Below are 13,503 nucleotides of genomic sequence, written 5' to 3'. Positions count from 1 at the left end.
CCGCCGAGAACAGACCTGACTAGCAGGCCGAATACGAGGTTACGGCGTATCGATTGAAGAACTTGTGGACGGCATGTGCCGAAATTCTGAAGTCGATCTGGGAATGCTTCACACCTCGGTGAAGAAACGAGCACCAAGAATGACACCATCCGTACACACTGCATGTGTGTCGCAAAGGAAGTTGTTCGCGAAGAGTCGCCTTCTGCAACCATCGCCAATCTTCTCGTAGATCATGCCTGCTGGTTTGATCAGCCTGCAGCTTTACTTAAGTCACTTTTGGTCAAGCCGGAGCGCTAGTTGCTTAGGACGAAGGATAATCAGCATGATCGGGAGGGCCAGGGCGACCTGTGGAGGCACAGTTCCAAGATTATAGTTAGTGTCACTATAAAGAGGTCGGGGCACAAGGCAGGTTAGGTAGATCATCAAAGGGGCGGACAGAGACTTGAGTGTTGGAAAAGGCTTGTGAATGGATTCCGACCTCATGGCTAATGCATACAAAGCCCGCAATGCCCATCCTGCACGATATTTCCATGAACCGATATTCTCTTATCCGCTGCAAAACTCCTCGGCGCCACCATCACCCTCGTGAACCTCATTGAAATCCTCGACCGACCCCGACGTCTCAGAGGGAACCTCAAGTAAGTGGAATTGGCAAAGGTCCCGCCAGCGTTGCCTTGGTCAAGTCATCGACATTAGTCGCCGTGTTTTGGTTTGTCAGCGCCGCGAATGCAATCCCAAACATTCCTGGCTGCACATCCGCATGCAGTTCGTCGCCCTGCTGGGTCACTGGAGTGTATGCAGGAACATTGTTTTGGTTGACCCACGCCATGTAAAGTGGACCCGAGTTCCAGCCTTGAGGAAGCATGGATGGCTGGCCGACCCTGAAGATCAATTTTCCAGGCGCGTTGGGGGTTGCAAATGACGGTCCACCATAGCCGACAATCCCCAGATCAGGGAAGACCGGGAGAGAGGTGATAGATGAAGGCAGGTTGGTGCACGAGTTTCCGACGATAAAGTCAAGGGCCAGGTTGTAAGCCCAAATTGCACTAATTTTTGTCTCAAATGTGGTGGGATTCGGGATCTCGTTCGCGGTGAGGCGGAAAAAGGCGTCGTGTCGGGACTCCACAGGAAGAATCGAGGCGACAGTGGCCTCCAGGCCAGGGTCTGTCGTAGAAAGACCATCTGCCAGCGCGATCAAAGCGCCGATGCCAACAGTGGTGATGATATTCCCCAGTGCTAGGAAGCTGGTCTCATCCGTGATGGGGAAATTGTACTCGCATGGAGCGACGTCCTGAGCGCCGTTTGCTTGTAGCAAACCCACAATGGAGGCTACATGCACTTCCTCTTGAGCAGCAATGTGTGAGACCACAACCATGTTGCTCACACCGTTCGTCTGTCCCCCAGTTCCCCATTGTGTAAAGTTCACCAGTCCCTCTTGGAAGAAGGCCGACTCCAGATTCTCCAGGAAGTTAGCCAGCTGGAAATTGGCCAACCCAGATTGGGAGACACGAGGAGTGCCAGGTTGATTTGGGAGGCCACCACCTGCCTGTTGAGCGATATTAGGAGGTAAGTTGGTGCCAGTCACCATAGGAGCAGGTGCGGCGAGAACAGAATTGGCGAGGAAAGAAAGAGCGACGGGAAGGAAAAGTGACGACATGGCTGCGACTGTGCAGGAAAGGAAAAAGTACTCGAAACCCGCACGAAAGAATTGAAGATGCAGCGCAGGATGCAAGAAACAGAGGGTTCAGGTGGGAGAAGCCATGTGTTATACGGCCACCGTTGCCAGCGGGGAGGAGGCTGTTCGTGAGGCAATCTGCTGGGCCGTAAGCACTACCAAAACGGGCGGCATTGACCCCCGGTCGATGCTCATTCTCAGCCACATGGACTGATAACCGGATGAACCTACTGAAGGTCCGAAGGCCTTCATCGCATCCTAGCAACCAACAAATGAGCGCCATTGCTTGTCTCTTCAGTGCGAGAATCGCCGGACATGTCTCTGGCTCCTTCAGTTCCGGTCCAGTTCTCAGGCGTTGATCAAGAACAACACATCTGGGGGCAATCGGAGACAGGCAATCACCAGAAAAGGAAATTCAGGTACGATGCAGCTGTGGGGGGCGTTGGATGGACTTTAATTCAGCTCGGGGGCAGCGAGAGTGTAAGCGATTGATGGAGAGGCCTTCTCGGAGACAAGCTTCGGTAAGCACTTGCAATGGAAAGCTTCAGCTCAAGGGCTAGAAGGGTAAGGGCATAACTGTGTCAGCAACTCCATTTTTAGAGTATCGCTACATCTGAAGGACAAAAGGGGGGCGAAAAACTAGTTGTAAGATGAGAAACTCGGCCAGATCCAACCAGCGAATTCTTGCGGCTGAGATGTTAGCTGCCACAAAACCTGCAAATATGCCAAGATCAGTGGCTACGTTGACCAGACTTGAGCCCGCCAATCATGCTGTTGCAGGAAATGTCAAATGGTCTGACAGACAGTTATGGCGCAGTTTCTCGGATTTCTCGGGCATCCAAAACCGTCAGACATATCCTCGTTTCTTTACTCTATGACGCGCTCAATGTTCGCAGCTCATGCAGGCGCGAAGAGAAGAAATTCTAGACCTGGACACCATGCTCCCGCCCATTAGATCCACCATCTCCTCCTTACCATAGAACGACAGAATGAGTTCCTTCGGCATATGTTCTCAATGCCTTAGAGCATTGAGACAGAGTGTCAGAGCAGAGTCGAGTGTCCGTTGCACACCTCGTTAAAGCCCTTTTTCATTCTTAACGACTAACTGACAAAGTCTCCTGCACAGACATCACGAATTCAGAGCCCAGCCGTCTCAAGGCGGCGATATCTGTCGGTCGCTTCTTCAAAATGGCAACAAGAAGCTCCTCGAAGCGGGAGTCGAGCTCCAATGGATCAATCGCTTCCACCTACCACAGCTCCTACCGTCACGTCGAATGTGACAGCCTCGTTTCCCAGCGCTGAACCTCAATGCAAATCCAAGTCGGAACCACCACCAGAACGTAAAGACAAATCTTCTGCACAACCCACCTCCGGCGCCGGTGTAAGCGTGTCACAGATGCAGCGCCAAATCCAATCGCACCTCAGCAACCAACCGAGCAAGTTCAGCATCCCGACCCGTCTCGCCGAATCACTTAAGAGAAACATCCCCGCCGCGACAAGAACCTACACTATCTACGGTCAAACCGAGGCGATTTTCAAATCCTGCGCCGCACCCGCCGACTACACCATCCCGCAGGACCAACGAATGAACATTCTCACGGGAAAGGGTCCTCCAAAAGCTACGGCACAAGAGGGAGCTGAAATGGGACAACCTCTGTCAGAAAACAAGGATTCATGGTGGTTCACCACTATTGATTTGCCGCCTACATTCTCGACATGGTCACAAGTCACGTTTCTACACATGTATGTCATCGTGACGCATCTGCGAGCATCGCTGGAATCCGAGACCGAGTTTCAGGATTATCACCGGTACCTGATCGAGCATTTTTCGAGGGCGGCAGAGGACAAGATGATTCTGTTGCACAACCTCGCCGCCCAAGGGATCCGAAGTCGATATCTCAAGGATCTGTTTCTGCAGTACCGGGGGATACTAGCATCGTACGACGAAGGACTCGTCAAGGGAGACGCGGTGCTCGCTAGCGCGATATGGAGAAATCTATTCCGTGCAGATGAGCAGGTGGATTGGGAGAAGGTGTGTCTTGTCGTTGCATATCTGCGAAGGACGGTGAGAAGAGCCGGCGTGCTGTCACTGGACGATCTACTCGGGTCCTTGAATACCCAGACTGGGATTTGGGCATTCAATCAACACCAACAAGAGCGTGTTCAACAACTGGTGGCAGAAACGAGCAAGGGCGTTAAAGAGACGCCTTGAAGATGAAGGTATGGCTGCTCGAAGCAGACGTGATCGATATTTTCACTCTTTCACAGGTGCAAAAGCATCTCCATTTCGGCATTCTGTCACATGGGGTATGATTTGAGAGGAACTGCGTCAGAATCTCCTGTCATCTGCAGAAGAAGGGTTTGTTGGTGGCCCTTTGAAAGAAGACCCTTGTATCCGCCAGGTTCGGGCAAGACACACATCCTATGTACAATATATACCTATTCAAAGGCACCAAGCTCTGAAAGGATTACCCCAGCACGCAATTGGGTATGATGGACAAAATTGTAAATTATGGAGATGAGAGCAGACAGGGGGGCGCTCGAACTTAATAGATGACCAATGCTCCCAATTTTCCGAGAAGGGCACAATAGGGTCGCCAGGCATCCGAGCGAACAGCCCCGGCCAGAAGACAGATGGGAAACAATCCAGAGCCAAAGATGTCACGTTGATCGTCAGAACATCATCTCATTGAAAGAAAGCTATATCAATATACCCATAGAAAAAGGGGGCGGTGAGAACTCATACCTCCCTGTCCACTCCAGACTCATCTTCGTGCTGGTAGTGAATGTGGGTGTTTGTCCTGATTGTCCAGCATGCCTGACCTGGCACACATTTGCAGTCACTCTCCTGCCGCGCCCCTGCCAACGCTAAACAATTCACCCAACGCCATTGCTGCCCACAGTAAAACGGCACAAAGGGTGTACGGGCTACACCCGAGGGATCGCAGTGTATGTGGTTGTTGTTGTCGGTATAGTGACCGTGCTGTAGGCCAAGGTCAGATGAGAAGTCAGTCACACACACATCTCTCCCCTCCCCCCCCAAACTCGTTCGATCCTGGGGGGTGACACACGGGTGAATGTACCTCGCCAAAGTTCTGAACCGCGAGTCCGCTCTACGCGAGAGCCCACCCAGACTTTTGGGACACACCTCACCTCGCGTCTCCGCGACCTCCAAGATAATAGCAGATGCAGAGGCCGTTGAAGAGCAGGACCTTGTAGCCCGGATCGCATGGTTGGACCAATCCCGCGCACGGGTAGGGCGTTGGGTTAGCCGGAGGGAGGGTGGTCTCCTGGGATCGAACGGCGGGAGGAATGACTCCCGTGTCTTCATCACGGCGCTGGAACTTCAGGTCCGCAGCCGCAGTGAGTGCCGTCTGTGTGCTTGGGTTGCAGGAAGTAGCGGTGTTGTCGTCGGTAGCGGTAGCAGTCAATGCTGTGTCATGTGGATACACAGCCGCGGGAGCCCTCACCGCCGGGTCACCCTCCTCATCGGACTCAACTGCTGGGCGGATAAATCTGCTGGACATGTTTGCATTGGTCACTAGGAGGAGAATCCATAGTTGGGTGAAAGCGTACCCTGGCCAAAAGCAGGCCTCCCTGTCTGAGTCGCAATGGCTACTGCTGCTGTAGAAGTGTTCACTCCTCACATGGGTCCACATGTAATCGAAAGTTGGAAGCGCAGTCACAAGAAGTTTGCTGCTTAACAAAAGGCCCAGCCCCCAGAGAGCGCAAGCTTCAAAGGTGCGCATTGTGATAGTAGTAGCGGTAGTGATGTTCAATGAACTCTGCTGCAAGAACAGGAAGATCGAAGGAATCGTTCGAGAAGGTGCTGGTATATGAAGAGTTTCGCTCCTTCGGAGCCGCACAGTGGCAGGCTGTGTAGCGCAGAGATTTCCTTGAAATTCGACGCGGAGGAGGGTCTTTATACTTTGACAGCTCTTGTGCACCCTTCCAACTGGAAGTAAATGGCCAGCAGCAGTACACCGAGTTATTGGAGGTTCAACCAGATGCGTCGAAGGGTTGCAATATTCAAATACCCCGAAGAGGCCCACCGCATTGCTCTCAGCATCGAGAATATTCATGGCAGGACAGCCAACTCCTGGGGCAACACAATATGACGAGTCCTCAACTAAGAGCCTGGCAGCAGTCATATGTCTCCTCTCGGCTGATCAATCTGTGAGACAAGTCAACCAAGGGTGTCGGCAGTGAGAGGCTGCAGCAGAAGTCTTTGGTTGGACCGGGACTTGGAAGCCCTTCTCTGCGCCAATTTGCCTGTTGCCATTGCAGTTCCAAGGAAAGCCACTCCCTATCAAGCAAGAAGAAGGATGAGGCGGCTTCTGTCTTCATGGCCTGGGAACATGCATGATTCGATCGGCATTTTCTCAAGCCGCTTTTCTGGAAGCAGCATACTTAGGTACATTGCCGAAGGCTTGGGTCGGTTCAAAATGTGCCTAGTAAGGTGAACTCCACAGGATTGACTGAACATCTTGCTACCAACCTGTATTTGGTGGCATTTTTGAACTTCGATAGACCCATTGGCCTATGGTAAGATTCTTTGTTGGCGTCAAGGACAATCTGGCGCATCACGCACGGCAGAAGACACATAGTTGATCGGCCGCAGGATCTTGAAGAGGGTGAAGTTTCCATGTTTCATAGAGATTTTGAGAAACCGGAAGGGAATATCTCTGAATTTCAACGAAGGTCCTCCTCTCCGAGTAGGATCAGGGACATGGATCCTTCCTTTCAGCACATGAAGATGGGAAGACCAGTTGTCCCAAAGCAAACATCTGTTCGGGGGACTAAAGTACCGCATAGCGCAGTTTGCGCTCCGGTGGAGAATGCGGCCAAATGCGCTGATCGCGAGATGGACATGCTGGCCGCATGTGCAAGGAAATCGCCCTTCATACCTGTCCCTCTCAAACTTGTCCAGCCACGTTGTCAAAGCGCAAACCTTGTCCTGGTTTATTCCCCGAAGTCTTTCAAATCGTCCACGCTATGGCGCCGTCTTCATAGGATTGTCCTGTTGCGCCCCCGACGCCTGACAAAGCCCTTCCTCTGGCCCTGTGAGGGCAGCGCCCGTCAACATGCTCCTCCTCCGTCTCATCTCCCGTCTCCTCCCTCTGTTCGCTCTCATCACATGTTCACTTGCGGCCGAAGACTTCTACAAAATCCTTGGGTTGGACAGATCTTGCTCAGACCGTGATCTGAAGACAGCTTATCGGAAACTTTCCAAGAAGTATCATCCAGACAAGACCACAGGAGACGAGAAGAAGTTCCTAGAAGTCACCGAAGCATATGAAGCCCTGTCTGACCCCACGACTCGCAAGATATACGATCAGTATGGTCATGAAGGGCTAGAGAATCATAAACGAGGAGGGGGTGGAGGTGGCCACCCTCATGACCCTTTCGATCTTTTCTCAAGATTCTTCGGGGGTGGAGGCCATTTCGGTCGTGGAGGTGGCAGCGGAGTACGAAGAGGTCCCGATCTAGAAGTCCGACTACATGTTCCACTGCGAGACTTTTACACCGGTGGGGAAACGGAGTTCACAATTGAAAAGCAACAAATCTGTGATGAATGTGAAGGATCAGGTTCTGCAGACGGACAAGTGGAGACATGCAATAAATGCAGTGGTCGGGGTATTGTCATCCAGAAACACATGCTCGCGCCGGGGATATTCCAACAAGTCCAGATGGGTTGCGACCAGTGTGGGGGACAAGGAAAGACCATCAAACACAAATGCAAAGTATGTGGCGGAAACAAGGTCGTGAGAGGCCCCACGACCTTGACTGCGGTGATTGAGAAGGGAATGCCCAAGGGTCACAGACTTGTCTTCGAAAGTGAAGCGGATGAACATCCCGATCACGTCGCGGGAAATCTCTATGCATATTTGATGGAGACAGAGCCAGCCATCAACGAAAATGAAGCGGGACGAACTGATGGAACCTTCTTTCGCCGGAAGGACAACGACCTTTACTGGAAAGAGGTTCTTTCGCTCAGAGAGGCGTGGATGGGCGAGTGGACTCGCAACATCACGCATCTGGACGGGCACGTTGTCCCACTGTCCCGCAAGCGTGGCGAAGTCGTTCAACCCGGTCAAACTGACACGATCAAGGGTGAAGGGATGCCCATTTATCACGAGGGACACGTTCACGAACATGACCATGACGCCCCTGAGTTTGGAAACTTGTATGTGCAGTATGTGGTTGTGCTTCCAGATCAGATGGAGACGGGGATGGAAAAGGAATTCTGGGCTCTGTGGGAGAAGTGGAAGAAGAAGAAGGGTGTGGATTTGTTGAAGGACAGTGGACGGCCAGAGCCAAGTGTATTAGTAAAAGATGAGCTATAGACCCTTTTGCTTATTTGGGATCTAGATGAGAGGAACACGATAGATTCACTCGATCGAGTTTATCATCCAGGCGTTGACTTTTACTATCTCACAACACAAGAGCGAAGTTCTAATATCCTTAGTTCCTGGCTACAATACCGAGGTAGAGAAACTTTACAAGCCGCATCGGTTTCGCACTCGGGACCTCCGCATTGATATGAAAATACAAGGATGCCAAGGCGCTAGCGAGTGCCTTGTATACCCCCTTTATGGCAAGTGGCGAGTGGGTAAGGGCTTCTTCCGAGTCTCGTAGTGCCGCCTAACTGGGGCTCAGCTGTGTGATCGGGCATCTACCGCTCTTTGGCGGATTCCGGCTTTCCTAACCTCCCAGACGGTCAGTCAATAGATTTTGAATTTCTCTGACACTTTATCTCGAGTCTTATCCGCAGCGAGCTCCTCGAAACCCACTCTAAGGGACGGTGGAACGTCATGTACAAGGCAGATATGGGCAGATATCGGGACGGTGAGGGAGTAAGGGTCACAGATCCAGCACATGGACGGCTTGGTATGCCCAGACTGTAGTGCAATATTACTATAGCAGGAATCCTCGATTTAAATGCCACGTACGGAAGAGGCCTGTCTCTGATGATGAGCGTAACCCATGTTGAGCTAAGCCATTGGCATCGAAGGCGCACAATTCGTCGTGGCTTCAACTATTCAGTTCACCCAGATTACAGTTTTCATTCTGATCCATTCCACAAGCGCAACGATGGTGTTGAATCTGCCTGACCCGCCTTGCTCGACACCTCTGCTATAATTACTAGCTGCTCCAATCTGGTATTGAACGCCTTCCGATCACCTTCATGATCTGGCGTCTTTTAGAATCGCGTCGATTATTAGCAGCGTAGTCTTTGTGAGGAGAGCATCGGATATGAGGTTTTGTTATTCTCCTTCATCGCTGAATAAGCCATCAACTACACTTTAGAAAGGTGCACTAAATCTCGTTGCAGCCCAAAAAAATTGATGAAGTATATTGATCAATGGCGCTGAGGATAGTTAAGAGCCGCTATAGCCGCGCGGTATTCATGGTGAACCAGGTCGATGCGAGAAATTGTAGCCACATGACACGTGGTATGCAAAGCAGCAAACATTTCAGTCGGCGGCGCCATGATCGTAGTGCTGGTGCATCCGCACTTCCGCTCTTAAATATCGATTTGTCTCCAATCTTGGCGTGATCAGGCAGATTATTCAAGCTTAGGACAAAACATCAACAATTACTTCCACAGGGGGACTTCCTTGCAGCTTGCCCCTCTGCCGCTCTGCCGTCACTAGCCTTCCGTTGCACGTGCTCTACCATCTGACAAGTGGCGTGATGGGGTAACTATACATCTTTCATGAACATTGGTCATTGTATGCCTTTACAGTGCAAGACCACGCGCTATGTGCAACTCGACGTCTCATGATCGTTGGGTTATGAGGAGGACCTGGGCGGCGTTTCCTACATTCAAAAATGGTGTTTAAGGCGATATAACTATCGCGGCCGATTCTTTTACTCTGTCGCATTGCCAAACCCAGAATTGCGTCAACGCACATTTTCCACCATTCTACCAATGTGGGACAAACTTCTCTCCGTGTTCAAAGGCAAAGGGGGGGAAGGCGAAAAGTCCCGCCCCGTCAACCGACGACATTTATCAACACCTTCTGACCCATTCGGCGATTCGACCGAAGAAGCGAATCCGCCATCGCGCGAGGATCGAGAGGACTCTGGAGTCCGTCTCCACCACTCTCTGGAAGAGGCCCTTGGGCGAGAGCCGCGGGGCGAGGATGCATTGGATGCCGAGGATGATGAGGAGGACGTCCCTGTTCGCCACCACACTCTTGAAGAGAACATTGAGCTCGCGAGGGAACTGTCACAGGAGCTGGAACGCCAGTCCGAGGAACTGAGGAGGTCCTCAACCAGCAACGACCACACGGCCGCTCGTTCAGCCAAGTCCCAATAATCACCTCAGCGGTCGCTGATATCTATCGATGATGGCTACACATCTAATACGGAAAGCTCTAATATGGAAAGCGGTGGGGACAAGGGCTTCGGTGGTTTGTCCCCGGTAAATCACTTTGGCGTGCATTTGAAGAGTCAGGTTTCTTTTGATTCGGCGCCGAGGAGTGATAGTCTCTCACCATGAGGAGGATGCGTGGGTGGGTTTACGATGCCGGTTGTTTGATGCGCAGGCTGTTTTGCTATATCGATCGCCGGGTCAAGCGCTTGGTATTACATGCCGGGGTCGTCACACACATGCGATACTCGCAGTGAAGGGTATTGTCTCTCGCGAGGCAAAGCACTATATAATTTGTCCAAGCTACCCTCTCCAACCACCACGTTCGTTCTCAGGCCAAAACTTGCGTTCTTGGCTTGCACGACGAGTTACTATTACCCAGGCCATGAGAACTGACCGATCGCTTGACCGACCGACGGGGAGAAAAGGCAACGATAGGGAACTGCGACGAAGGAACTACACAAAAGCAGGTAGAGCCATGCGGGAATTTAGATCTATAACAAAGAGTGGTCCTTCTCTCTTTCTCCTTGTCTGGGCTTAGTCACTTACGGCTTTTCATTGGCTGAGAGCGGACTATCACGACAAGTCCGCTACATCGACGGCGGAAAACCGCCGGGACAAGCACCTAATATATGGTCGAAATTAGATGTCCAGTCCACCAGTCGCAACAAAGAACCTGTAGTCCATCTCAATTCTTGAGCATTGACTCTCGCTCACTGAAACGATCGCTGAACAAGGCGAAGTGCGGCCGCATGATGACTGTGTATTTTACAAACTCCTCGGCGCAATCGACCAGGCGATCCCGGTTGCCTCCTGGCATCAACCTCGACCCGCCCTCTTCGGCATCCTTGTCCGTGAACAAGGTGTAGGCTTGCGGGATGGACGATTGATTCGGGATAGTGAACATCCGCATCCATCTACCCAGGACTCGCAGGCTATTGACCGTGTTAAAGGACTGAGAGCCGCCGGAGACCATGGCCAGGCCCAGGGTCCGTCCCTGTGTCGGTCGCACCGATCCGGTACTCAGAGGAATCCAGTCGATTTGGTTCTTGAAGACGGCAGTAAGGTTGCCATGTTGCTCTGGCGACACCCAGAAGTGGCCGTCGCTCCAGCGACTGAGGTCCCGCAACTCTTGTACTTTGGGGTGATTGTGCTGTTCGTCGTCCTTGACGGGTAGACCTTGCGGATTGTAGATTCGCACATCGCAGCCGAGCCGCCACAGAATGCGGGAGACTTCAAAGGCGAGAAGCTTCGAGTAAGATCTAGGCAGCCTGAGGATATGCCAGGCGCATAAATTCGAGGGTCAAGCTTACCTCTGACGAAGACTCCCGTACAGTACCAGCACCTTGATTCTCTCTCCGGTTACTCTCAAGTCGTTGTATGCGAGCTCAGTGGCAGTGGCAAGCTCCAGCCTGCTGATCCAATCTTGCTGTTGGATACCGTCCGGCAGCAGGAACGGCCGGTACGCCGAGCGAACGAGAGGGTCGTCAATGGATTCTGGTATAGCAAGTGATCGGTACGCGAAATCAGCTTGACGTTCGGGCTTTTGGACTGCCCGCATGGACGCCGTATTGTTGAGATCACCATTCGACGACGGCTGATCGGACTTGGACGACATGGGAGGTATCCGTAAACCCTGAGCTCCGGCGTTCACCAGAAGAGCTCGAGATGTAGCAGCAGCCGTCATTTCGCGGTGTCCGGATTTGAGTGGCCTTCCGACTGAGAGCAAACTTGACTGTATGCCGAATGAACGGGTGAGGGATGTGAACGAGAGAGACCTTGACTGATTCAATGTAGTAACACGGACGAAGTTGGTACTATTCGACAACAACTTCATAGGGGTCCTAGGGAAAACTGTCCAATATTGGGAGTGATCGGTCGCTTGGCCTTTTGCGAGCAGCTTCGTGGATCAGATGAGAAAAATTCATTATTATTGGCTTGTAGTTGAGGTGCTTTTTCGAAGGCGAGATCGTTTGTCACCCAACAATGATGATTGGTCACTGTCAAAAATTTGCCGGCCTGAGCTGATGGCGAGGTGGATCCTTGCTCTTCTGGCTGTCGGCGCCTTTTTGACGTAGAGGGCGGAGTGTTCTGAGAGATCTGAGCGATTAATGGACTGCGCTCAGCTCCCGGGATCTACTGCTGGAGGGCGAATGGGCAAATATTAGCTGCTGAATTTGTCGCGACGTCCATAAGTTTTGCTGGGCTTCGATGCTTAACCCCACCCTGCATCCTACGGTATGGCTGTCCCGAAGCAAAATGCACGGCTCACTCGCTGACATCTGACGTGTTGGTGTCTGGTTCATGGGCGAGGCGTTCCGGTGACCTTCTCTTTTGGGCCTCGACGCGGATTTTCGACTTCAGGGAACCAACAGATGAGGAAGGGTTGTCAAAGCACGAACAGGAACAGAGCAATTTCTTCCATGACAGTAACTGTCTTCATATCGCCACAGAATTCAATAGAGGTTGATAAGGCGGATGAGTTCGAACTCCACGGCGCGAATTGTAGGTGGTGGACGATCGGTTAGACGAGTTACCATTTCTTGATGATTTTCTATAGACCCGTTTTTGGCAACGAGTGGATCCTGGCTCCGCTCCAAATGAGCTAGCCGCAGAGCCTTACACCAGCTTCCTGGTTTGTCCGCATTCGCGCCTTCACATCCCATTACAAACTGAGAGCTAATCTCTAGTGACCCATGGCAAGTGAATACCAGATTGATATCACTGTTCGGCCATCACCTACGGGAACATCCCAAGAGACAGCAGCAGATGGTTATGGCCACGCTGCTCGGAAAGGACCAGTGCTTTACCAAGTAAGTCCTGGCTTTTGTTTTCGTCTCCTGCTGAACTCTTTCTTGTTTAAATAGGCACAACAGTTTAATCGGTCCTTATTGCTGGTGATATCTAAGCCCTAGCATTCACAGTGTCGTTACTGCCTGTAGCCCAGCGCTTGTCTAACCCGTGCATAGATTTGCCTGCTTGTGTGATAAGCACAGATATACTTGCGCATTCCAAAGTCTCTCCACTACCACCACACTTCAGGCACAGACACCTCCCTTGTCTACAATGATTCCCTCTGTCTGGGCTTGACTAGTGCTCGGTACACCCATTCACTTCCCATGATTCTTTGAGTCCCAGTGTCTCGAGTCGCCGCTGGAATAGGCAAAGTCCCGCCCCGACGAGCCGCCACACTCACGATCTCGAGCTGCTCGATCGTTCGCGTAGGAAGGATGTGCGCGGTATGTCCCCGTGTCGGCGTTGAAGCGAGTGCGATCTGGGTACGAGTAGGTGGCGTTCGGATGGTCTCGGATGGGCGCACCCAGGGAGAACCACTTATAGTCGTCGGAAGGCATGGTCTTCTTCAAGATTGCTGGTTTTGTTCCTGTGTTCTGTGGTGGATTATTTGAGATCTGTGCAAAATCTTGTCGGATCTTTTTCTTATGGTGTT

General features: G+C 51.9%; 7 protein-coding genes across 8 annotated transcripts; 3 read left to right on the top strand and 4 right to left on the bottom strand.

Moving 5' to 3' along the window:
- Positions 1 to 334: 334 nt before the first annotated feature.
- PV07_10985 (uncharacterized protein) lies at positions 335 to 1,741 on the bottom strand. Its single transcript, XM_016398373.1, has one exon. It carries the CDS (start codon positions 1,655 to 1,657, stop codon positions 635 to 637), a length of 1,023 nt encoding a protein of 340 aa, XP_016242935.1. The 5' UTR covers positions 1,658 to 1,741; the 3' UTR covers positions 335 to 634.
- Positions 1,742 to 2,567: 826 nt separating this feature from the next.
- PV07_10984 lies at positions 2,568 to 4,423 on the top strand. 2 transcript variants are annotated; one of them, XM_016398372.1, is made up of 2 exons: positions 2,568 to 2,733; positions 2,802 to 4,423. In XM_016398372.1, exons 1-2 carry the CDS (start codon positions 2,665 to 2,667, stop codon positions 3,885 to 3,887), a joined length of 1,155 nt encoding a protein of 384 aa, XP_016242934.1. In that variant the 5' UTR covers positions 2,568 to 2,664; the 3' UTR covers positions 3,888 to 4,423. The 2 variants fall into 2 exon arrangements, with proteins under 2 accessions (XP_016242934.1, XP_016242933.1); XM_016398371.1 differs by having other exon boundaries at positions 2,790 to 4,423.
- On the bottom strand, positions 4,342 to 6,409 carry PV07_10983 (uncharacterized protein). The gene is made up of 2 exons (XM_016398370.1): positions 5,252 to 6,409; positions 4,342 to 5,191 (listed from the first exon to the last, which is right to left on the bottom strand). The coding sequence occupies exons 1-2, from the start codon at positions 5,824 to 5,826 to the stop codon at positions 4,825 to 4,827; spliced, it is 942 nt and encodes a 313-aa protein (XP_016242932.1). The 5' UTR covers positions 5,827 to 6,409; the 3' UTR covers positions 4,342 to 4,824.
- Positions 6,410 to 6,590: 181 nt separating this feature from the next.
- On the top strand, positions 6,591 to 8,181 carry PV07_10982 (uncharacterized protein). Its single transcript, XM_016398369.1, has one exon. The coding sequence runs from the start codon at positions 6,760 to 6,762 to the stop codon at positions 8,020 to 8,022; it is 1,263 nt and encodes a 420-aa protein (XP_016242931.1). The 5' UTR covers positions 6,591 to 6,759; the 3' UTR covers positions 8,023 to 8,181.
- A 1,236-nt stretch (positions 8,182 to 9,417) lies between these two features.
- PV07_10981 (uncharacterized protein) lies at positions 9,418 to 10,573 on the top strand. Its single transcript, XM_016398368.1, has one exon. It carries the CDS (start codon positions 9,612 to 9,614, stop codon positions 9,999 to 10,001), a length of 390 nt encoding a protein of 129 aa, XP_016242930.1. The 5' UTR covers positions 9,418 to 9,611; the 3' UTR covers positions 10,002 to 10,573.
- Positions 10,574 to 10,690: 117 nt separating this feature from the next.
- Positions 10,691 to 11,827, bottom strand: PV07_10980 (arsenical resistance protein ArsH). The gene is made up of 2 exons (XM_016398367.1): positions 11,369 to 11,827; positions 10,691 to 11,317 (listed from the first exon to the last, which is right to left on the bottom strand). The coding sequence occupies exons 1-2, from the start codon at positions 11,740 to 11,742 to the stop codon at positions 10,744 to 10,746; spliced, it is 948 nt and encodes a 315-aa protein (XP_016242929.1). The 5' UTR covers positions 11,743 to 11,827; the 3' UTR covers positions 10,691 to 10,743.
- Positions 11,828 to 12,959: 1,132 nt separating this feature from the next.
- On the bottom strand, positions 12,960 to 13,408 carry PV07_10979 (uncharacterized protein; the record flags this gene model as incomplete). The annotated part of the gene is made up of 2 exons (XM_016398366.1): positions 12,960 to 13,030; positions 13,252 to 13,408. 2 exons carry the CDS (start codon positions 13,406 to 13,408, stop codon positions 12,960 to 12,962), a joined length of 228 nt encoding a protein of 75 aa, XP_016242928.1.
- Positions 13,409 to 13,503: the final 95 nt, after the last annotated feature.

The sequence above is a fragment of the Cladophialophora immunda genome (assembly GCF_000835495.1).
Source record: "Cladophialophora immunda strain CBS 83496 unplaced genomic scaffold supercont1.7, whole genome shotgun sequence".
Taxonomy (NCBI): domain Eukaryota; kingdom Fungi; phylum Ascomycota; class Eurotiomycetes; order Chaetothyriales; family Herpotrichiellaceae; genus Cladophialophora; species Cladophialophora immunda.
This window is presented reverse-complemented; position numbering and strand designations above follow the sequence as displayed.

Coding starts and splice junctions, on each gene's coding strand:
- PV07_10984 (XM_016398371.1), top strand. CDS start 2,665: ATGAGTTCCTTCGGCATATGTTCTCAATGCCTTAGAGCATTGAGACAG. Junction 2,734..2,789: donor GTGTCAGAGCAGAGTCGAGT/GTCCGTTGCACA, acceptor TAACTGACAAAG/TCTCCTGCACAGACATCACG.
- PV07_10981 (XM_016398368.1), top strand. CDS start 9,612: ATGTGGGACAAACTTCTCTCCGTGTTCAAAGGCAAAGGGGGGGAAGGC.
- PV07_10980 (XM_016398367.1), bottom strand. CDS start 11,742: ATGACGGCTGCTGCTACATCTCGAGCTCTTCTGGTGAACGCCGGAGCT. Junction 11,318..11,368: donor TACGGGAGTCTTCGTCAGAG/GTAAGCTTGACC, acceptor CAGGCTGCCTAG/ATCTTACTCGAAGCTTCTCG.
- PV07_10982 (XM_016398369.1), top strand. CDS start 6,760: ATGCTCCTCCTCCGTCTCATCTCCCGTCTCCTCCCTCTGTTCGCTCTC.
- PV07_10985 (XM_016398373.1), bottom strand. CDS start 1,657: ATGTCGTCACTTTTCCTTCCCGTCGCTCTTTCTTTCCTCGCCAATTCT.
- PV07_10983 (XM_016398370.1), bottom strand. CDS start 5,826: ATGACTGCTGCCAGGCTCTTAGTTGAGGACTCGTCATATTGTGTTGCC. Junction 5,192..5,251: donor GAGGCCTGCTTTTGGCCAGG/GTACGCTTTCAC, acceptor CATGTCCAGCAG/ATTTATCCGCCCAGCAGTTG.